The sequence below is a fragment of the Schistocerca gregaria genome, chromosome 1 (genome assembly GCF_023897955.1).
Source record: "Schistocerca gregaria isolate iqSchGreg1 chromosome 1, iqSchGreg1.2, whole genome shotgun sequence".
Taxonomy (NCBI): Eukaryota; Metazoa; Arthropoda; class Insecta; order Orthoptera; family Acrididae; genus Schistocerca; species Schistocerca gregaria.
In genome coordinates this window covers 1,201,740,220-1,201,765,129 of record NC_064920.1, presented here as the reverse complement: position 1 = coordinate 1,201,765,129, position 24,910 = coordinate 1,201,740,220, and the positions used below count along the sequence as shown (strand labels likewise).

The window sequence follows — 24,910 nt, the reverse complement described above, 5'->3', positions numbered from 1 at the left end:
AATGCACGACCGCATGTTGCATGTCGTTTCTGGATACAGAAAATGCTGCCCTGGCCAGCACATTCTCCAGATCTGTCCCCAATTGAAAACGTCTGGTCAATGGTGGCCGAGCAACTGGTTTGTCACAATACGCCAGTCACTACTCTTGATGAACTGTGGTATCGTGTTGAAGGGGCATGGGCAGCTGTACCTGTAGAAGCCATCCAAGCTCTGTTTGATTCAATGCCCAGGCGTATTAAGGCCGTTATTACGGCCAGAGGTGGTTGTTCTGGGTACTGATTTCTCAGGATCTATGCACCCAAATTACGTAAAATTTAATCACATGTCAGTTCTAAATAATATATTTATCCAATGAATACCCGTTTATCATCTTCATTTCTTCTTGGTGTAGCAATTTTAATGGCCAGTAGTGTATGTTAATTCCTACAATACATTTCAAGTATTGATTGTCAATGAAAATTATTATTAAAACGACGAAGCTCACAGGGAGATGTTGCTGTGATAAAATCTTCTCGGGTTGACAGCCGAGTGAATGCATTGTTCTCTAGCCAAGTTTCTTACATGCCTTCTTCAGGCGAAGATTCGCCGAGAAAGCCTGCATTCTCAGAGATGTTGCTGTGTCTTCAGTTGTGAACCTTTGAAGCACTGTAGTTGTAGTGCGTCGTACTGCACATTAGGATATGGCGGAAAATTCACAAACCTTAAATACTTCGTCTATTAATAACTATTTCTATCTTAAGACCGAATTTTTATATAAATAGAACAGCTTTCTCACAGATTTTTTTTTATGTTCTTCACAAAATACTTCTCCGTGCTACTGTATTTGTTCATTACAAACAGATTGAACATGGAATGAATGCGTGTTATATGTTATGTTATGTGGTCAGAATCATGTACTTTATTTTACAGACTCAGATTAAGTACAAAATATTTACTCCTTGGTACTCTACACAGTTTCGTACACAGTTCAAGACTTGTTTGTGAGGTGAGCCACTATCACTCTACTTAGTAGCACTGGTTCGCAGGTCTGAAGCTCTGTGGCTGTATCTCTGCCATTCTATGGAGACCTTTTGCCCATGCGACGGATCTCACTTTAAAGCACAATGTGACACGTGTGTGTGGGTGAGTATCATCAGCCAGGCAACGTTTTGGCACATCCCATGGTGTAATTGGAGCTGCTTCAGCTGCACATGTGATGTTTTGCTGAGGACACTAGCCCCAAGGCAGAAGACGTTTCGGCCGTGAAATGTGAGTCCAACGTCAGCTGTAGCACACCTTGGAACAGCCCCTGCTATATATATATACCTTTTTGATTAGAGAACACATTCTGAGACAGGCAACATTTATACTGCAACGCGGACATCATCGTCAGGGCAGGCATCATTTGGGAAACCCCAGTTGTGGGTGTGTCGTTTCTGTAAGGTCGCACGACTTCAGGCAGGTGAAGTTTCGGCCGCGGGGCGTACTGCATCATCAAGCAATGCTGAAGTCGAGGAAGGCAAGCAGTCGGAGCTGCGAGCGTTTTGCTTCGGCGAGGGCGCACTTCCACAGGAAGAGGGTTTCGACGTCTAAGGTTAGTCCACCTTCAGGTTTGGAGCACGAGGGGCCCCAGCTGGGTATACAACGTTTCAGTGAGATGGCCCGTTCTTAGGTAGGCGACGTTTCGTCCACTAGACGTATTCCATCGTCAGGCGTGGCGCGACTCGTCGCGGAAGGCGAGCAGCCCCAGCTGCGCGTGCGAAGCTTCGGTGAGGGCGCGCATCCTCAGGCAGGCACGCAGCTGTTCCGCGGTCAGCCGCCGGCTGCACTCCTGCAAATATGTCAACGTTTTTCTGACAGCTACACGTGCGAGGGTGGTTCAAAAAGCAAGGAAAATATTTATTCAGGAGGTCAAAGAGATACACCATTACTCTGACAATTATACATATTACGAGGACTATTCCAAAAGTAAGGTACGTTCTGAAATGGAAGCCACCGTGAGAACCAAAAATATTTTATTTATTACAGTTGCCTACACCTTCCAGCTGTACTGTCGCCGCTCCGACTGACACATTTGACCTCATAGAAGGCAGCCGCCTGAGCTTTCCGCCAATTCTCTGCGCCTGTCTACAGCTCGGTGTCTGTGCCAAGAAGTTGTCAGAGCTGAAACTCAAGGGCATCCAGTTACAGGCTATATTGTGGTGGTCAAACAATTCCCTTCGAAAACGCTGTAGGAGCATCTTTATTGCCCTTGCAGAGTGCGGCCGAGAATAGTCGTGTAGAAAGAATGGCGTGAAAGTTGTGTTATGTGGACTGCATGACATGCGGCGAAATCTCTCACTAGGCCCTCATACTTTGCGGGAGACACTGTTTAGCGAGGCACCTTTATGTGCTCTCTTTGCGCTCAGAATTGAAAAAAGCTACGCGATGCGATGGAAGAGCATACTAGAGACACTGCCCAACACATCTATGCAAAGCTTTATCGAATTTTCACTGTGGTTTCCATTTCGCACCAGATCGGACCTTACTTTCCGAGTAGCTCTCGTATTTTAGCACATAGTCAGCATAGTAGCCTAAGTATTTCTGCCAATGGTCAACTGACCTGTCAGACTCGGCATAAAAGAAACAAGAGTAACTATGGGCGCCTGGAAGTCGCCGTCTTTTCTGAAGTGGTGATTGAGCAGATAATCCTTTAACGGTCCAAAGAGACGTCATCATTTTACCACTTTGTACAAAAAGCCTCCAAGGAGATATGTGTTCATACTGTCATCTAGTGGTACAACATGATCGTCAAAATAATTCATCGTATCATGATGATAACACAATCTACAGGGTGTTTCACAATTCCTATTAGATGCTTTTACGAGCTGTAGGTGGGACTCACTACATAAAATTTAAGGAACCCGTGTTCAGAAGTATATGGTTTGGATATAAAATAAGTTTGAAGATGGGACAAGTTTTAAATTCCCCACTTCAGGTACTCACACAAACATTTTTTTTTCTTTTTTTTCTTTTTTTTTTTCGTGTGACTAGGGCCTCCCGTCGGATAGACCATTTGCCGGGTGCAAGTCTTTCGATTTGACGCCACTTCGGAGACTTGGGCGTCGATGGGGATGAAATTATGACGGTTAGGACAACACAACACGCAGTCCCTGAGCAGAGAAAAATCGGGAATCGAACCCGGGCCCTTAGGATTGACATTCTGTCACGCTGACCACTCAGCTATTGGGGGCGGACCTCACACGAATTGAGAAGAGGGCTCCGTCGTTAATCCTTGTAATTACGACATCACATAAATTAATCGGTACATTCGCAAGCAGGCGGGTTCACTGTGGTGTTCCGTGAACGCCCCGCACTTGAAGATGGCGTCCTTCCTCACGCAGGAAAGAACATAACGACGATTCTTAGAACATTGCCCATGCCATTATTTCCTGTGGAACACACAGGTCCAGACCTCATTGAGTCCTCTGTTAGCGTGATTTGAAAGTGAAGCGATACTCAAACTTGTTTTACATCCAAATAGTAGGCCTACATTTCCAGACATGTCTCCTATACCAGAACTTTATCTTCTAAGTGCTCCCTTGCTCCCTACAACCCCTAGAACACATAAATAGGAATCGCGAAACATCATATAGAATATATATATATATATATATATGATAAGTGTTCTATCATTTTATTGTCATTATCTTGGTGTGATAGATAAAATAATGTGTAATCGTCAGAGTGTGTGGTCAAGGTTATAAGACACCTATCGAAAGCATTCCTGGTCGACTATTCTGAATCGTCTTCTGCAACCGTTTCAGTGTTGTACAGCTGGCAACAGCATCCACGGTCTACTCACGGGCGAGAAAATGAAAAGAGTAAAAACTATAAAAAAAATTTGAAAAATTTGTCCCAACGGACTGTGGTCATAGCTTTCTTCATGGATACCGTTATTTTGAACTTCTTACTACGATGGAAGGGGGTGTGTGTGAAGGGGGAGGGACTATGAGGAGTATCTCCATGACATTATTGGTTTCCTCTGAGACGATACTGATACCGAATTGGTTGCTGGAGTGACTCGCCCATCCGCTTGACTTTATCCTCGTCTGTCAGTTGCCAACATGTCTTCCCTTAGCCAGTGAGGTGCACATAATATTCACTACAGTAACAATACAAAAGTAGAGTTGATGAAAGCGACTATCTGATTGAATCAACACGTCAACGAAGTACAGATTCTGACGGAAGGTCGGCATTCTTGACCACCCTGACCTATGCTCGTCTTTCACATCTGTTCTGCTTTCATCAAATCCCTAGCCGCTAAGCGCATACTTGCTTCGCAAAGCTCCAACAGTTAGCTATGAACTGCAGCAGGGGACGTTTTCTTTCAATACAGCTCTTTCGTCCACGATGTATCTGTCAATGCTTTCATCCTGAAACCGTACTGGGAAGCGCAGTGTACAGCTGCCTGAGAGATTTGATCGTTTCTGCTGTATAGACATGTTATTTAATTCACACAGGTTAAGTGTACACCAGAGAGTGCTCTTACATGTTGAGCCAACCTGGCAGCAATTGAATTAGATTCACTGAAAAGAAAGTAATGCATCTATGGAGATGAAATAATAGACGATAAAATGACATCAAAAAATATCAGTGAGAACCAACCAGAAATTCTGAACCTGCATGCTGTACATCACCACAGACTCGTTATACTGCAGATAGACCTTAGTTTCTGCCGCGGTGGTCTCGCGGTTCTAGGCGCGCAGTCCGGAACAGCGCGACTGCTACGGTCGCAGGTTCGAATCCTGCCTCGGGCATGGATGTGTGATGCCCTTACGTTAGTTAGGTTTAAGTAGTTCTAAAGTCTAGGGGACTGATGACCACAGCTGTTAAGTCCCATAGTGCTCAGAGCCTTAGAGTCTGCTTTTTCTTGTCCCTCATGAACTGAGCAGTTGTGGACATGCACTGTTCACCATTGCTGTGGGCAGAAAAAGGGAGCATCAAAAAGCAGCCCTTTGTGGACGAAATTATGGCAGTAGGATCACTGTCCACGCAACAGGGAAGCTGTGAAGTAGATTGCGCCAATGGCACCATTTCGGAGGGTGGAAACTGGTAGTTACTATAACTTGTTTGCTGGGTACTGTATATCGTGATGACACCTGGTATGGTTTGCTTGATGTGGCAGGTAATTCCAATACTGGATGTGACCCAGTGTATAGACGACATGAAGATAGCATATTAAGTTAGGGGAGACAAAATCCTCCTTGTTCGACATAAGGTAGTTCGGGCAGAGACTACTGTGAAAAATGATGCCTTTATCAGCCGAGGTCGTCGCGCTATCCATTCCAGTGCTGTTCACGTAGAGAATGGTACGTTTCCACTTGGTAACACAGTTGCCCGTCTTGGATGGAGAGTCAGTTACATTGAACTAATTTATGATGTCACCCGAGGGAAGATAGTCATACTAAAAAAATGACGCATTTTGCTACTGGTTTCGACCTTAAACGTTCACCCTCAGCCACAGACAATTCCTTACCATTTCATGTTAAACAGCACTTACTGCCACTCTGTGTGAAAATAGTTGTCATAAGATCAAGTCTACCATCAAAGAAAAGCTCAGATTCCGTCACTAATGTCAATTAATTTCTTGTTTTCGAAAGACGAAACCTGCACCAAATTCACAAACTGCAGTAACACAATCTTCATTATCTGTCAGTATCTGGCCCTTAGCGCAGGGTAAGAGACTCATTTTGGAAACAATGCATAAGTTGACATGTGGAATAATGGGCCTACTGCCGGATGTTTGTGTCGCTCTGGCACAATATTTCGGCCACGTAACTGGTTGCCTTCTTCAGGCGCTACCTGAGACTGCCGTATTGGAGGATCTTGTCCAGTATTTATGCCCAGAGTGCGCTGGGACAATGCTAGGGAGTGTGAAGGACGACCTGGGGCTACGTAAAGCAGGCATTTACAACATCCCGTACCAGGGTGGAAAGTCAAACATTGGCCAGACAACCAGGATGGTGGACGTCAGGTGCAAAGAACACCAGAGGCAGACCAGACTCGCACAGGCAACCAAATCTACCATAGCGGAGCACTGTCTGCAGCTCAGTCACTCACTGGTCTACAATAACACCAAAACAAAATTGTGACACAGACGCCAAGATTCTGGGACAGTGTCATAAAGAAGGCCATCGAGATCAAGGTCGCATACAACCTAATAAACCGAGACAGTGGTTACCATCTCAGCTCGGGTGGTGTCCGGCTCTGGCTCTTATCAGGGCCCAACGAAAGGAATGAAGAAACCCCTCAAGAAGTAGTAACACCGCAGGACCAGCACCAGGCGGGCGCGGACCGCGAACGCAACTCCCGACGCGGGACAGGCCTCTGGCAGCCGCTGTCACTGTCACTTATCCATACGAGTCTTCTGCCCTGACTCGTGATGGGAGCAGGCTAAGCATATACTACTACTGCTGTTGTTGTTGTGGTCTTCAGTCCTGAGACTGGTTTGATGCAGCTCTCCATGCTAATCTATCCTGTGCAAGCTGCTTCATCTCCCAGTACCTACTGCAACCTATATCCTTCTGAATCTGCTTAGTGTATTCATCTCTTGGTCTCCCTCTACGATGTTTACCCTCCACGCTGCCCTACAATGCTAAATTTGTGATCCCTTAATGCCTCAACACATGTGCTACCAATCGATCCCTTCTTCTAGTCAAGTTGTGCCACAAACTTCTCTTCTCCCCAATTCTATGCAATACGTCCTCATTAGTTATGTGATCTACCCATCCAATCTTCATCATTCTTCTGTAGCACCACATTTCGAACGCTTCTATTCTCTTCTTGCCCAAACTATTTATTGTCCACGTTTCACTTCCATACATGGCTACACTCCATACAAATACTTTCAGAAACTTCTTCCTGACATTTGAATCTATAACAAATCTATTAACAAATTTCTCTTCTTCAGAAACGCTTTCCTTGCCATTGCCAGTCTACATTTTATATCCTCTCTACTTCGACCATCATCTGTTATTTTGCTCCCCAAATAGCTAAATTCCTTTACTACTTTAAGTGTCTCATTTCCTGTAGTTGGAGGCGTCACGCGGGTCCTTGTTCACTTTGGGGATGACCACCACCTCTGCATGTTTCCACACAGAGGGGCAGACACCCGAGCGAAGGACCTGGTTGTGCGGGCAGCTCCGCCTCGGAGATGGCGTCGATTACGTCACTGTCGTCTCTTGCCTCCAGGAACACCGGGATTTGCTCGGATACCCGCTGGATGTGGTCTTCATCCAGAGTGTCGTCCACTGGGATGAATGACGATTCGAATTGGTCCGCCAGGACACGTGCTTTTCCGTCTGGGCTGCAGACGACGTCTTGCCCGACCATTATCAGTGGTGTGTTCTGTCGTCGGTGCAGGAACGACTTCACCGTGCGCCACGTGCTGCCGTCCTCTGGATTGAGTGAGGCGACGAAGTCCGACCACACGCTGTTCCTGTGTGCCTCAGCCGCAGCTTCGATGTCACGCCGCATGCGGTTGAGGCGTCGCTTCGTCGCGGGTTGGCGGGTGAGCTGCCACCCCCAGAACAGCCTGTTGTTCTCCCTGATTGCGTCTCGGATGGGAGGCGGTAGGTTGCGGGAGAAATCCCTGGCCCCCTGTGGCTGGGGGGAGGGGGAGGAGGGGGGCTGCAACGGCTGCGTGCAGTAGCTGGCGGACAAGGACCCGCAGATGATGGACGAGAAGGGCCCGGACGACCGTCAGAGCAGCAGGGAAGTGCCAACACGTCACAAGGAGCGCCAAATGGGCGCGGACCACGAACGGAACGCCAAACGCGGATGCGGCCCCAGACCGCTGCCACGACCACAGATGGTGGACGAACCGGGCGCGGAAGTCCATGGGAGCACCAGGGAGTGGCCAAAACCTCACGAGCAGCGCCAGGCTGACGGGACCGCGTTGGGAACTCCCGACACAAGATGGGCAAGGGAGAGCTGCCACAGATGGGGACCAAGTCGGGCGCGGACGTCCGAGGGAGTACCGGGGAAGAGACAACACCTTACCAGCAGCGCCAGGAGGGGGGCGCGGACGGCAAAAAGAGCACCCAGAGCATTCTGGGCATAATTACTGGACAATATCCTTCAATACGGCAGTCTCAGGTAGCTCCTGAAGAAAGCAACGACTTACGTGGCCGAAATACTATGCCAGAGCGACACAAACATCCGGCAGTAGACCCGATTATTCTACTTGTCAGGATCTCGCCGGGAAAGTCTGAAGAGTTACAATGCATAAGCTACTTTACGTGCGAGATAAAATTATGTGCCGTACCGTGACTCAAATATTGGACATTTGCATTTCACTGGCAAGTGCTCTACCTATAGAGTTATTCAAGAACGACTCACGACCCACCCTCACAGCCTCACTTCCACCGGTACCTCATCTCATTGCCCTCAAAACTTCACAGAAATTCTCCTGCATTCGTAGTGGGAAGAGCACTCCTGGAAGAAAAAATGTTGTAGAGATAAAGTTTAACCAAAGCCTGAAAGTTAAATAAAGCTTTAAACCGCGCGACTGCTACGGGCGCAGGTTCGAATCCTGCCTCGGGCATGGATGTGTGTGATGTCCTTAGGTTAGGTAGGTTTAAGTAGTTCTAAGTTTTAAGGGGCTGATGACCTCAGCTGTTAAGTTCCATAGTGCTCAGAGCCATTTGAACCATTTTTTTAAAGCTTTAAGGGCCTTTGGATTGGTCAAGACAACAGGGCTCAAGCTCTAGTCTTAGCCCAGCACACTGTTTTAATCTGCCAGGAAGTTTTATAACAGCGCACACTCCGCTCAGAGCAAACATTCTTTCTGAAATGCATAAGCTTTTGCTAAGCATTCTTCGCCACAATTTTTTTTTTATTTTTCATGGAGCAGTAGTTTTGCTAGGTAAGTAGGAACGTCCATGTAAAATTTGTATAGTAAGGGACACGTACACCCCAACAGCCTTGCTGCAGTGCTTGGCTAGCACTTTGATGGGTCGCCGTTCGGGTCTGGCAAGCGGGTCAAGAAAACTGACAACGGCCGGGATAGCGGTGTGCTGACTACACGCCCCTCCACATTTGCCTAGGAGCTGAGGATGACTTGGCGGCCTATCGGTACCATTGGGTCTTCAAGGCCTGTTCTGACGCCTTCGTTAAGGGAGACGAACAGCGTGACTGAAAATATATTTGGGTAGCTGCGGAGGTTAGAATTTGTTCTTTTAAGGCTATGGTCACTATTCAGATCCCCGCTCGTCTGTGTAGTGAAGAACTCACGTCTAAAGCTATAAAGTGTTACAAAAATTCACTTATATGCAATTTAAGTATGCATTGTTCAGAGATTCTGCCTAATACCATATATGGTTGTATGCAGCTCGTAGTGACTGAAAACTTACGGCGTATGCTGGAAACTTTAGGACGGTCAAGGACTTCTAGAATCAGGTAGATTATTTACTATGAGCACAGGCACATAGACTCCTCTCCTTCTGTGTTACGTGCAGGGAAATACACAGATGAACCAAAAGATTATGATCACTGCCCTCCGCGAAATTGCATGATGGCGTTGTGGACACGTTTCGCGCTGGGGAAAGCACATAAGCGGAACAGAGAAGAGTGGGGAATCACTCGTGGGGCGATACAAACCGTAAATGGGAAAATCCACTGATATAAGCGACTCTGATAAAGGTCAAATTATTATGGCATGTCTTCTGGGAAAGAGCACCTCACAAATGATGGAGTTCGCGTGCTGCTCAAAAGGTACTATCTTGAACATCTGTGTAAACTGGTTGAAGGACGGTAGACCTGCGAATAGGCGACAAGCAGTCGAGCGTCCACACCTTATTAAACAGTGTGTAGGCTGGCAGCTTGCTTGCTCTGTAAGGAGATATAGCCGGCGATCTGCGGTCTGACAGAGTACAGCGCAGTGGAAGGCACAAGTGTTTCAGAGCACTCCATTTAGCGCACGTGATTGAGCATCGGCGTATGCAGCAAAAGTCGCCCCTCCTCCGTCTTTCCACGGTATCTTACCGACATCGTTAGTTACGACTGGAGCGGACATTCAGTCACCGAGAGTGGATCGTGGATCAATGGGAACTTGTCGCATAGTCGGATTTATGACTTTTCTTGTTACATAGTATGGATAACCATGTCTGTAAACGCCATCATTTAGGCTGACGAAAACATGCACTGCACCGGAGATACTTTCCTGTAAAGGCAATATAGTGGGCTTCTAAGGGACCTTTGGCACTAATCGAAGGCAGCGTAACAGCTTTGGGCTGCATGAACGTTACTGTGGACCACGTCCATCCCTTCATGCTTGATGTCTTCCCTGACGGGAGGATGACGGTTCAGTCCCGCGTCGGGCCATCCTGATTTAGGTTTTCCGTGATTTCCCTAAATCGCTCCAGCAAATGCCGGGATGGTTCCTTTGAAAGGGCACGGCCGACTTCCTTCCCCGTCCTTCTCTAATCCGATGAGAGCGATGACCTCGCAGTTTGGTCTCTTTCCCCAAACAATCCAATCTTCCCTGAGGGCGATGGCATATTTCAGGAGGATAACTCCCCATATCACAAGGCTAGGATCGTGCTACACTAGTTTGAGAAGACGTACTGAACTCACGTTGATGTCTTATCCTTCGAATTCGCGTGATATGAACCTGTTGCAACATATCTGGAAGGCTATCGAGTGTTAGCTCCGCGTCCACAACCCATCGGTCCATAACTTACGGGAAGTGGATGACATGCACGAAGACGTCTGGTGCCACATATCTCGGGAAACCAACGAAGGACACGTCGCATCTACGTGCCTCGTAGAAAAGCTGCTGCAGTTTGCTCCAAAGGTGGACCAACAAACTACTGAATGTCTGATCATAACGTTTTGGGTTATCAGTGTTTGCGGATTGTTACGAAGAAATCTGGATGGTCGTCTTGTGAGTCCCTTTGTCATCGAGATCGTAGTCGGCCTATATCAGTAGGAAATACCTCGTCTCTCGCTCGTCTCCATGCCACTCCAGACCGCAGTCAATACTTTCCATTTTGAATGTCTGGTGCTCCAGATGACGTTACAGCGAATGCTGCAGACAATGAATGCGGCTGACGTCACCACGTAGTGACACAGTGAGAACCGCGCCCGCTGCAGCTGCCTGGAGGCCCGGCTGGATCCTCCGCTCACCTTGGGGTGCCACAGGCGGAAGATGCCGGGGTCTGTGGCGCGCACCACCTTGAGGCGCGATCGCACGTGGCGCCGGTACAGCGACACTCCCTCCCCACCCCAGCCGGGTGGCTCCTCCGCCGGGGTGGACGCCTTCAGGAAGTCAGACCTGTAAACATACCCCTGTCTGTAATTACGTCTGTAACACATCCACACATTATGCTGCCGCTGGCAGCCACACGTGGCGAGTGTACCAGCCGCTTACCATCATTGAGTTCCCAGTTGTACAGAGTGGCGCACGAAATGTCTTACCATTTTGTTTTTGAATATAAACTTTATTGTCGATACAATATGAATGGAACATGTACTACAATGAAGAGTCGTCCATAGAGATTTGTTCTAACTCAGCACTTCCTTCAAACGAACACTGAAGTTCGTGATTACCCTACGGCACATGTCTTCCGTAATTTCACTGCAGGTTGAAGAATAAGTCTTCTGAGCTCCATTGCATCACGTGGATGTTTCGAGAAAATTTTTTCCTTTAGGTACCTCCAAAGAAAAAAGTCACATGGATGGAGGTCTGGACTATTCGGGGACCAATTTTGTCTGTCATTGAAGCGACCTGGAAACCTGAGTGGAATGATCCGCATGTCGAAATGCTGAAGTATGTGGCCTTGATCTATCTTGCATGAACCACTGCGTGTTGAAGGGCAAGACAGTAGCAAGAAGCTGTGGAATGAAGCTATTGAGAAGCATGCTCAAATAACGCTCGCTATTCAGTTTCTTCAAAGAAAAAGGGTCCAATAAGACCGTGACTGGAAATTGCTGCCCACGCTGTAGTCCTCGGAGCATAATGTTGTCGTTCATGAAGCACTTGTGTGTAATGGAAGGTACCTTGGAGAACTGTTAATAATTCGCTTTCCTGTACCACTCGCAAATGGAGCGAGGGAAAAACGACTGCCTGTATGCTTCCACACGAGCGCTGCCTTCTCTTATGCCGTCTTCACGGTCCTTGTGCGAAGTCTACGATGGTGACAGTAGAGCCGTTATGCAGTCTGCCATGAATTCTGGCTCCCAAAGCATTCTCAACAGTGCTTCGCGAGAAGAACGTATCACTCTCTCCATGGAAACCCATTTGATTTCACGCAGCAGTTCTACATTATTCGAGAGGTCATCGAAGCTGCCGGAAACAGGTTTAGCAGCATGTCTCTGAATTCCTCAAACGTCTTCCTCTAATCCGGTCTGCTGTGGATCACGAACAAACGACCACTACTCAGTAATGGAATGGCCAACTGATCTGCACTCAGTCTCCTTTATAGAAAAGCAGGACTTTCCTAAGAACTCACCAAGTCAGCCAGGACTACAGTTCCTCTTTCTTATCCGTTGCGAATCCCAAAAGACAGTCACCATAACCTTTCCGGCCGAAGGAATGGTCTTCGCCTTTTTTGTTGCAGATTCTCCCTTGGTAACCCATTGTTTAGATTGCTGATTGATTGGTCTCAGGAGTATAGTAATGTAGCCACGTTTCATCCACAGTGACGGAAGGACGCTTAAAGTCCTGCGGATTCTTCCTGAACAGCTGCAAACCGTCCTTACAACACTTCACACGATTCCGTTTTTGGTCAAGCGTGAGCAATCGCGGAACCCATCTTGCGGATAGCTTTCTCATGTCCAAATGTTTATGCAAAATATTATGTACCCGTTCATTCGAAATGCTTGCAGCACTAGAAATCTCACGCACCTTAACTCACCATACCATGGACTTCACTAAAGATTTATGGAGTCGTAATCTCCACAGGGTGTCCAGAACGCTGAGGATCACTTGTGCCCATATGGCCACTTCGAAAATTTTGAAACCACTTATAAACTGTTTAATTGAGGGTGCAGAGTCACCGTAATGTTTATCAAGCTTCTCTTTAGTCTCCTAAGGCGTTTTGCCTTTCAAAAAGTAATGTTTAATGATCACACGTAATTCTTTTTCGTCCATTTTTTGACAATCACTCGTCTTCCTCTATTCACACGAATCCCAAACACAAGGAAATAGACCAATATGGCTGAAACTTGGTGTGCTCTCTTTCCAAAGATGCTACTAAATAAAAATGACCTCGATACGCGCCGGTGGTGCTATCTTTCCACGGGCTTTTCAAACAACCCTCGTATTTTCATGGTCCTCACGCCAAATGTACGTTGGCGGCAGTAGAATCGTTCTGCAGTCATCCTCAGATGCCGCGTTTCTAATTTTTCTCGATAGTGCACCTGGTGAAGAACGTCGGTTTCCTTCCAGTGATTCACATTTTAATTCCCGAAGTATCTGTGTAATACTTGAGTATTATGCTCGTAACAGATCTAGCAGCCCGCTTCTGAATTGCTTCAATGTCTTCCTTTAATTCGACCTGGAGCGGACTCCAAACACTCGAACAGTACTCTACAATGGGTCGTACTAGTGACCTATATGCGGTCTCCTTTACAGTGAACCGTCCCTGATACAATCCTTACATGCTCATTTCGTTTCATATTTCTTAGCTGTATCGGAGCATTACAGGTTTGTGTTTCCTACCCATCCGCATTAACTTACATTTTCCCACGTTTAGAACTAGGTGCCATTCATGACGCCACCTACAAATTTTGTTTAAGTCATCTCGCATCCTCCTACAGTCGCTCAACGACGACAGCTTGCCACACACCACAGTATCATCAGCAAACATCCGCAGACTGCTGCTTATCTTTTACGCCACATCATTTATCTATACCTATAGGAAATCTGTCCTATGGCACTTCCCTGGGCACTCCTGGCAGTACCCTTGTGTCTGATGAATGCTCGCCATCGACGGCAACACAGTGGGTTCTGTTACACGAGGAGTCCGATGTATTTCACACTCTGCCGGCCCCACAGTTTTTATCCTCTACAGCTTCCTGTAGTACCTCTCAAGTTATTCCCTGACTTCGAAACATATGTCCTGTTTTTTTTCCCTTCTACTTGCCTGTGTTTTCTATGCGTTCCTTTTTTCTCTGATTTTACGCAAAATATCTGGTTCATTCCTTCATCAGTCCACCTAATTTTCAACGTCCTTATGGAACACCACTGCTCAGACGCTTCGATTCTCTTGTTTTCCGGTTTTCTCACTGACCATGATCCACTACTACAATGCTGCCCTCCTAACTTACTTATCAGAAATTCCTTTCCCAAATTAAGACCTACTTTGGCTACTACTACAGAAATGCATTCCTAATCTGCGTTATTCTCTTCTGTTTTTATGTCCTCCTTACTTATCCCGTCATATGTTGTTTTGCATCGAAGGTAGCAGTATTTCATAAGTTCGCCAAGTTCGTGGTCCCACAATTTTGATATTAAGTTCATCGCTAATCCCATTTCCGGCGCTCCTTATTTCTTTCGTCTTTCCGCGGTTTACTCTTAATCCGTATTCTTTACTTCTTACGATTTCCGTTCCATTTTTCAGTTCCTGTAATTCTTCACTTTGAGTTTCCGTCATTGCTTCTTTTATACAATTGAATAATAGGGGCGAAAGACTGCATTCTCTATTACATCCGCTTTCTTCTGAGCATTTCGTCCTTCATCATCCATGCTTATTTTTCCCTCTTGGATCTTGTCCATGTTGCATATTACACTTATTGTCTCCAAATTTCCGACAAAAAAGTGTGTGAAACCTTATGGGACTTAACTGCTGAGGTCATCAGTCCCTAAGCTTACACACTACTTAACGTAAATTATCCTAAGGACGAACACACACATGTCCGAGGGAAGACTCGAACCTCCGCCGGGACCAGCCGCACAGTCTATGACTGCAGCGCCTGGACCGCTCGGCTAATCTCGCGCGGCGAAATTTCCGACATCTTGCACCATTTTACATCGCCGAAAGCCTTTTGTACGTCGGCAAATCGGCAAATCCCGTGAACGTGTTTGGATTTTCTTGAGTATTACATCCATTATCAAGCACAACTTTGGAACTACCTGTGTAGTGCGTTTACCTTTGATCGTTGTCTAACAGGTTCTCCATTTTCTTTTCTATTCCATCTGTATGTTATTCTTGTCAGCAACACGGATGCATGTATTGTTAAGCTGATTGTGTTAAATTCTTGTATTTACTAGCCGTTGATGTATTCGGGATTGTGTGCATGAAATTCTTCCGGAAGTTGGACGAGACGTCTCGAGTCTCATAGATCCTATAAACCAGCTTAAATAGCCGCCCGGTTGTGAGTTCCCCAAATGATTTTAGAAATTCCGAAAGAATATTCTCCATCCCTGCTGCCTTATTTGGCCGCAACTTTTCCGAAGCTTCGTTAGACTAAAACTATAGTACTACGTTTTCCGTATCGACTGCCATTTCTTTTTCTATCACAACAGACGAGTCTTGCCGCTGTAGGTATCTTCAATGTACTCGGTGTCTCTCAACCACTCTCTCCTCTGCGCTTTACACTGGAATCCCCACTGCGCTCTTAATATTGCCGCCTTGCTTTTAATTTCACCGAAATCTGTTTTTACTCTTTTTTGCTGAATCACTATCCTCCCATAGCCACCCAAAGACGAATCTTTCACGTATACTATAGCGCCATCAGCAGACAGTTGTAAATTGCTCGACATTCTATCCGACAGATTGTTTGTGTGTGGCAGACTAATTCTGGGAGGTTCCCTGTCCCAAGCACGGGGGAAGGTGCTTCTGTTATTATGAACCACTGCGTTTTATCGCCTTCTATAAAAGCATCACTACAGAAAACAAACAAAAACACAAACCGCTATTGCAGCTAGTAACACCGCTTCTACTCTACAACTACGAGCATTGTTACGGAAACCTAGCCATGAAAAGGTGACATTTTCACAGCGTACTTTGAAAATATATGGTTGTTGACCGACGTACGTTACGGTTGTGGTCAAGACTTCATAAAATTAGGTAAAGGAAAATTTGAAATTATATCTATTTTTCTGTAATAGTTTAATCATTACGACCCGCTCAACCAGCCCATGCTTCCGGGACGCTCGGAGGCGAGTCAGTCTCGGGTCGTATTGCCTCGTCGATTAACGACGAGGGCTATTGAAGCAGCCACTCTGGATGTGGTTCTTAGGCGGTTTCCCACATCCAAATAGGTATATACCGACTTGGTACCCACGCCACCTCTGAGATGCAACTCTACCCAAACGTTTAAAAAACGTTCCCATATTTAAACACGAGAACTACGCTAGATGCAGACAGATGGTGTACCCAGATTCCTTCTCAGGGAGAATGGTGCCTTCATGAAGGACGTCCAGCCAACATATGTCACCAACATTGCGAAGACCGATGTACAACAATGCCGACCTCGTAGCGGAACAGGAAATGGCCAAAGGGGAAGAAGAAGAACAATAAGAAGAAGAAGAAGCTAGTTTATTACCATAATTTTCTGTGGGATGGATATTGTAGTTACGTTTCGGCTTCGGATCCGTTAGCTAGGGTATCATCCATGTACTGCCACTAAAACTGCGGCAGGTTTCTGTCAACACTCAGAGAAACATTTTGAACCACATTTCTTGTAGTTAAGAGTATAAATGAGGAAGTAACAACAATTTATTTCATCTAATATAATGACTAACGGTACCGAAAACTAAACATGCATTCAAAATTCATACCGTAGATGCATTTTTGTAATAATTACACTGCAACAGATAAATAAATTTTAATGCTGCTTTGCCTGATATTAAGCAGTGTCTACATAAAACCGTAAAGTACCAAATGCGATCAATCTACAGCAGGGGTGGGCAATTGTTTTGGATCGGGGGCCACATTGTAGACACAGAGGTTAACGGAGGGCCGCACCTTATAATCCTTTCACTTCTAATGCCGTATATATACCGGCGGCATTATATATATATATATATATATATATATATATATATATATATATATATATATATATATATATATATATATATATTCCCCAAATTTTTATGAAAATGCAAGTTTTCTTTATTTCTAATTACATATCACACACAGAGTTGCAACTTCAGGCGTAGCAGTGAAAGCGTTAAAATGCATTGATTAGTTAGCTTTACATTTCATAAAAGGTATCATAAAAATCATTAGATATAAATGAAAGACTCAGAAGCAAAGAGGTATAAGTATACTTCTTATAATTTTGATAAGACCAAAGTCACTTGTACCTCTTTCCTTCTGACATCCTCAAATAAGATAGTAGTGTTCAATTTCATTTATTTTGCTAATTTAATATCATCTCCAAGTAGATTAAATTTTAAAAGAAGTTTAATGGGATATATGCATCCTATCACAATTTTGCACATTTTTTTTTTTTAAAATCAGGAGTCAGACTGCTAGTTGATATTCTCATCACAGCCTGGAAATTACTGTCTATTATTAAACAGCTTCGGTATTTGTTCTAGTTGACTTTAAAGCAGGAAAAACTTTGTTCACTAATATACGTCGATCCAAATATGGAGAACATTTTTCCTGGAAATTTCTTGATACGTGGAAATTTTTCAGCTGACAAATATTTACAAAAGTCTACTTAAGTTAGAACACTAAACATTTTTTTCACTGCGTGATCTGCCTGCATATGAATCAGCTCAAGTTGCAGCTCCTGCGGTGCAGTGTCAATATCAGCAGTGATGGGATACGATGAAACATTAAATTGAGGCTCAAGTTTTTTAAAATCCTGAAATTATGTAGTAAACCTAGCCTCTAAACTCTGCAGATAATCCCTAATCTTAGCTGAAGCACTTCCAGGTACTTTCTGTTTCCCTAGTAAAGGGAAATGACAAAATTTGCCTTCATTTGCTTGCCTTGCAAACAGACCTAGTTTTGTTTTAAATGCTTTGACATGTGACCACATTTCATAAGCAAACAAAGCCTTTCCCTGCAATACCACATTCAGCTGTACTGTACTGTACAGTAGATTCTACAGTAATGTGCTTTGAAAGTGTAGGATTTCAATGCTACCTGTTCACGTCCAGGTCTCCACACAACTCTACTTTTGTAAATCATGATAGGAAAGATGCAGGAGAGACTGTTGTTGTTGTTGTTGTTGTGGTCTTCAGTCCTGAGACTGGTTTCATGCAGCTCTCCATGCTACTCTATCCTGTGCTAGCTTTTCATATCCCAGTACCTACTGCAACCTACATCCTTCTTTATCTGTTTAGTGTATTCATCTCTTGGCCTCCCTCTATGATTTTTACCCTCCATGCTGCCCTCCAGTACTAAATTGGTGATCCCTTGATACCTCACAACATATCCTACCAACCTATCCCTTCTTCTAGTCAAGTTGTGCCACAAGCTCTTCTTCTCCCCAATTCTATTCGATACCTCCCCATTTGTTATGTGATCTACCCATTTAATCTTCAACATTCTTCTGTAGCACCACATTTCGAAAGCTTCTATTCTCGTCTTGTCTAAACTATTCATCGTCCATGTTTCACTTCCATACATGGCTACACTCCAAACAAATACTTTAAGAAACGACTTCCTAACACTTAAATCTATATCCGATGTTAACAAATTTCTCTTCTTCAGAAAAGCTTTCCTTGCCATTGCCAGTCTACATTTTATATCCTCTACACTTCGACTATCATCAGTTATTTTGCTCCCCAAATAGCAAAACTCCTTTACTACTGTAAGTGTCTCATTTCCTAATCTAATTCCCTCAGCATCACCCGACTTAATTCGACTACATTCCATTGTCCTTGTTTTGCTTTTGTTGATGTTCATTTTATACCCTCCTTTCAAGAGCATGTCCATTCCGTTCAACTGCTCTTCCAAGTCCTTTGCTGTATCTGACAGAATTTCTAGGTCATCGGCGAAAAAGTTTTTATTTCTTCTCCATGGATTTTAATACCTACTCCGAACTTTTCTTTTGTTTTTTTTTACTACTTGCTCAATATACTGATTGAATAACATCGGGGAGAGGCTACAACCCTGTCTCACTTTCTTCCCAACCACTGCTTCCCTTTCATGTCCCTCGACTCTTATAACTGCCATCTGGTTTCTGTAGAAATTGTAAATAGCCTTTCGCTCCCTGAAATTTACCCCTGCTACCTTTAGAATTTGAAAGAGAGTATTCCAGTCAACATTGTCAAAAGCTTTTTCTAAGTCTGCAAGTGCTAGAAACGTAGGTTTGCCTTTTCTTAATCTTTCTTCTAAGATAATTCGTAGGGTCAGTATTGCCTCACGTGTTCCAACATTTCTACGAAATCCAAACTGATCTTCCCCGAGGTGATACACCAGATGGAAATAAGATAAAGTGCCAGAGCGGCTGCCGGCGTCTCACCTGTATTGGCAGGAGGTGGCGAAGTCTGCGTCCTGCCAGAAGCCGGTGTCTCGGGAGATGACGAGCTGCTCCGCCTCCGGGGGCAGCGGCCGGCCCTGCAGGGTGTACACCACGTGCGGGTTGTACAGGCTGAACACGATGGGGTAGTACACCTGCGAACCAGGGGGCAGCCGGTTTAGTGCCACAGCGCTGCAACCTGCCAGACCGCTAACTGTGCACCTACATCCACTGAAGAACCAAAACATCATGACCGCCTGATTAATAGGGTGTTGGTCCACCTTTGAAGCACAATACAGAGATTCTGCATGGCACGGATTCGATATATTCTTGGCAGGTTATGCTGCTTCTGCGAATTAAGGGCTGCTGATCTGTGGTAATGGAGACGGTGTCCTATGGTGTCTCATATGTGTTCCGTCGGGTTCAGATCTGGCGAATCTGATAGCCGAGACATCAACGTGAGTTCCCCATCGTGCTCCTGAAAACACTGTATCACGATTCTGACCGTGCCATGTGGATAGTTATCCTGCTGAAAGATGCTGTGATACTCATGAAAGACTTCAGGCATGAACGGACGCAGGTGGTCCGCAGTAATGGTCACGGAGCGCACAGGTGCCTAGTGCCTTAGATTACTAACACAGGGTCCATGAAAGACCAGGCAGATGTCCCCCAAAGCGCAAAACTGCTCCCAACGCGTTACGTCGGTGGCACTGTGCATGTTTCGAGCAGACACATGCCTGTATTATGGCGTAGTCGCAAACTATCGTCTAGCTGGTGTTACAAGAAGCGTGATTCATGCGACCAACCGACATTTTTACACCGATCCATTTCGTTGAGTCAGTATGAGAACACACTGCAATTCTCTGCTGCGGAACACCATGTTCAACACCGTGGGCTGAACGGTGTACTTGCACCAGCATTTTCTGTTCAGTTAGATCTGCCACATATTCTCGACTGCCATAGATCGCCGCCTATCCTGCTTTACAGAACGCGCAAGTCTCCAACCGACACACTATAAGGTGAGGACGTGCAACACTTTATCTTTTTACGCATATAGACTGAAGCGGCGAGCGAAAAATTGTACCAAGGCAGGAATCGAACCCGAGTCTCCTAATTATTAGGCAGGCACCTTAATCACTAAGCCTCTTCTCACAATGATGTATCTTATGGCAAGCATATGACAGAATATTTACATTAGTTTGTAATTATATAAATTAAATCATATATATAAGTTAAGCTAGTATGTGTTCAGTCGTTAAAAGGTTATATAAAAGGTCAACCAGAACTCCAACAAAAACTTTCAGAGCCGACAATATGGAGGAACACAAGAAAAAAGGTGTCCAGAAAGCAAGGGATCTAAAATGCGTTCCTTAGTAGTTATAACATCTTTTGAATATCAAAGATGTCTTTCACAGTAGCGACGACAAAAAAAGTGCCCATAGCTCTTAAGGTATGCACTTTAGAGCCCACTATTTCTTGTTTTGGTCCATAGTAATACCTCTCAGAAAACAAAGACCTTTCATCAGATGTGTTTCACATTAAAAAAGATGAACAAGTGCTCCTAACTCTGTACATATCTATTTTAGAGCCCATGTTTACCACATTTTTAACACATTTTCGTTCTTACTACTACCTCTGAAAGTTTTTCAGTTTAATTCTGGTTCACCTCGTATATTTTTATGTATTGAAACATCATTCTCAGTAAGTAGTGTCTATATTTTGGTGGTAGTAACTGATTACTCCGTGATATATATATATATATATATATAAAAGGTGGTCCATTGATCGTGTCTGTGCCAAATATCTCACGAAATAACCATCAAACGAAGAACGAAACTTGTCTAGCTTGAAGGAGGAAACCAGATGGCGCTATGGTTCGTCCGCTAGATGGCGCTGCCATAGGTCACACGGATATCACTGCGTTTTTTTAACATACGAACTCCCATTTTTTATTACATATTCGTGTAGTAAGTAAAGAAATATGAATGTTTTAATTGGACCACTTTTTTCGCTTTGTGATAGATGGCGCTGTAATAGTCACAAACAAATGGCTCATTATTTTAGACTAACAGTTGGTAAGACGTAGATTTTTTAAATTAAAATACAGAACTTAGGTACGTTTAAACATTTTATTTCGGTTGATCGAAAGTGATTGGTTCAAAATGGTTCAAATGGCTCTGAGCACTATGGGACTTAACATCTGTGGTCATCAGTCCCCTAGAACTTAGAACTACTTAAACCTAACTAACCTAAGGACATCACACACATCCATGCCCGAGGCAGGATTCGAACCTGCGACCGCAGCAGTCGCGCGGTTTCGGACTGAGCGCCTAGAATCGAAAGTGATACATGTATCTTTGTGAACTCATCATTTCTGAGAATGCATACTGTTACAGCGTGATTACTTGTTAATACCACATTAATGAAATAAATGCTCAAAATTATGTCCGTCAACCTCAATGCATTTGGCAATACGTCTAATGACATTCCTCTCAACAGCGAGTAGTTCGCATTCCGTAATGTTCGCACATGCATTGATAATGCGCTGACGCATGGAGTCAGGCGTTGTGGGTGGATCACGATAGCGAATATCCTTCAACTTTCCCCACAAAAAGAAATCCGGGATCGTCAGATCCGGTGAACTTGCGGGCCGTGGTATGGCGTTTCGACGACCAATCCACCTGTCATGAAATACGCTATTCAATACCGCTTCAACCGCACGCGAGCTATTTGCCGGACATCCATCATGTTGGAAGGTACATCGCCATTCTGTCATGCAGTGAACCATCTTGTATTAACATCGGTAGAACATTACGTAGGTAATCAGCCTGCATTGCACCATTTAGATTGCCATCGATAAAATGGGAAGCCAATTATCCTTCCTCCGATAATGCTGCACCATATATTAACCAGCCAAGGTCGCTGATGTTCTACTTGCCACAGCCATCGTGGATTTTCCGTTACCGCTGTTGATGAATGACGCTTCGTCGCTAAATAGAACGCGTGCAAAAAATCTGTGATCGTCTCTTAATTTCTCTTGTGTCCAGTGGCAGCACTGTACACGACGTTCAAAGTCGTCTCCGTGCAATTCCAGGTGCATAGAAATATGGTACGAGTGCAATCGATGTTGATATAGCATTCGCAACACCGACGTTTTTGAGATTCCCGATTCTCGCCCAGTTTGTCTGCTACTGATGTGCGGATTAGCCGCGACAGCAGCTAGAACACCCACTTGGGCATCATCATTTGTTGCAGGTCAGGGTGACGTTTCACATGTGGCTGAACGCTTCCTGTTTCCTCAAATACCGTAAGTATGCTGTGAACGGTCCGGACCCTTTGATGATGTCGTCCAGGATACCGAGCAGCATACATAGCACACGCCCGTTGGGCATTTTGATCACAATAGCCATACATCTGCACGATATCGACCTTTTCCGCAATTGGTAAACAGTCCATTTTAACACGGGTAATATATCACCAAGCAAATACCGTCCGCTGTAGCGGAGTGTTACGTGATACCACGTACTTACGCGTTTGTGACTATTACAGCGCCATCTATCACAAAGCGAAAAAAGTGGTCGAACTAAAACATCCATATTAGTTTACGTACTACACGAATATGTAATAAAAATGGGGCTTCGTATTTAAAAAAAAAAAGCAGTTGATATCCGTATGACCTATGGCTGCGCCATCTAACGGGCCAACCATAGCGCCTTATGGTTTCCACCTTCAAGCTAGACAAGTTTCGTTCCTTGTAGTTTTTTCGTTTGATGCTTATTTCGTGAGATATTTGGCCCGGTCACTATCAATGGACCACCCCCTATATAAGAATCATTTGTGGTATTTTGTGTATAGGAAGTTGGCTGTGGATCATGTTCGAGACTACAAATAATAAAAATGAAGTGATTTCCAACTTGCATCAAATAAGCAGTGTCCAAGAGGGATAACAATTTCTAAACGAATTGCCTAAAAATGCTTAGAGGATACATACAGAGAACCAGCATCTCTCCCATGTTCTAGGAGGAAGCAATGAGCCTCGCGGGATTAGCCGAGCGGTGTAAGGCGCTGCAGTCATGGACTGTGGGGCTGGTCCCGGCGGAGGTTCTAGTCCTCCCTCGGGCATGTGTGTGTGTGTGTGTGTGTGTGTGTGTGTGTGTGTGTTTGTCCTCAGGATAGTTTAGGTTAAGTAGTATGTAACATTAGGGACTGATGAGCGTAGCAGTTAAGTCCCATGAGATTTTACACACTTCTGAACATTTTGAATTTTGAAGAAATGAAAAGGTCAACAACAAAAAATGAAAAAGTCGAACTAAATATTCATAACAAGTCACCAGACCATGGGAACTTCACGATTCAGCCCAGGAAAGTACGGAAGAAAAATTTAATTTACTGTGAACGTGTCTAATGTACACCGCTATTTATGCTGTACTTTGGCGTCAGCGCTGTTTCCCCGGTGATCGTCAGGAGAGCCCCGCCGTACCTTCTTGCCCGGCTGTGCGTTCCAGCGGCAGCGGTCGAGGAACCTGGCGCTGAAGACGAGGTGGACGTCGCAGAGGAAGAGCAGGGCGTCCACGGATGAGGGGGCTGCCCCGTCTGCGGCCACCCGCAGCCCGCGGCTCCTGGAGAAGGACTCGTTGAGGGCCAGCAGCCGCAGCTGGTCGGGCGGCCCGCCGCGGGGGGACAGCGACAGCGCGCGGGACATGGCCGCCCGCGCCTCGGCCAGGCCCTCCTCGCCGAAGAACACCACCGTCAGCTGCACCCTGCACGAGCATGCGACACGCGGCTGTACAGCGGGCGCTGCAGGCGGGGACTCGGGCAGGCCCTCCTCGCCGAAGAACACCACCGTCAGCTGCACCCTGCACGAGCATGCGACACGCGGTTGTACAGCGGGCGCTGCAGGCGGGGACTCGGGCAGGCCCTCCTCGCCGAAGAACACCACCGTCAGCTGCACCCTGCACGAGCATGCGACGCGCGGCTGTACAGCGGGCGCTGCACGCAGGGACTCGGGCAGGCCCTCCTCGCCGAAGAACACCACCGTCAGCTGCACCCTGCACGAGCAAGCGACACGCGGCTGTACAGCGGGCGCTGCAGGCGGGGACTCGGGCAAGCCCTCCTCGCCGAAGAACACCACCGTCAGCTGCACCCTGCACGAGCATGCGACGCGCGGCTGTACAGCGGGCGCTGCAGGCGGGGACTCGGGCAGGCCCTCCTCGCAGAAGAACACCACCGTCAGCTGCACCCTGCACGAGCATGCGACGCGCGACTGTACAGCGGGCGCTGCAGGCGGGGACTTGGGCAGGCCCTCCTCGCCGAAGAACACCACCGTCAGCTGCACCCTGCACGAGCATGCGACGCGCGGCTGTACAGCGGGCGCTGCAGGCGGGGACTCGGGCAGGCCCTCCTCGCAGAAGAACACCACCGTCAGCTGCACCCTGCACGAGCATGCGACACGCGGCTGTACAGCGGGCGCTGCAGGCGGGGACTCGGGCAGGCCCTCCTCGCCGAAGAACACCACCGT

At 45.9% G+C, this 24,910-nt stretch overlaps 1 protein-coding gene across 1 annotated transcript in view; it reads right to left on the bottom strand.

Moving 5' to 3' along the window:
• Positions 1-877: 877 nt before the first annotated feature.
• LOC126317480 (chondroitin sulfate N-acetylgalactosaminyltransferase 2-like) overlaps positions 878-24,910 on the bottom strand; it is a 139,114-nt gene continuing 115,081 nt past the window's right edge. The window contains exons 7-10 of the mRNA XM_049993186.1: positions 23,873-24,152; positions 19,396-19,547; positions 11,149-11,296; positions 878-1,810 (exon numbers count right to left, since the gene is read on the bottom strand). Coding sequence (XP_049849143.1) covers positions 1,688-1,810; positions 11,149-11,296; positions 19,396-19,547; positions 23,873-24,152 — 703 coding nt within the window. The 3' untranslated portion in view covers positions 878-1,687. The remainder of the gene's footprint in view (positions 1,811-11,148; positions 11,297-19,395; positions 19,548-23,872; positions 24,153-24,910) is intronic.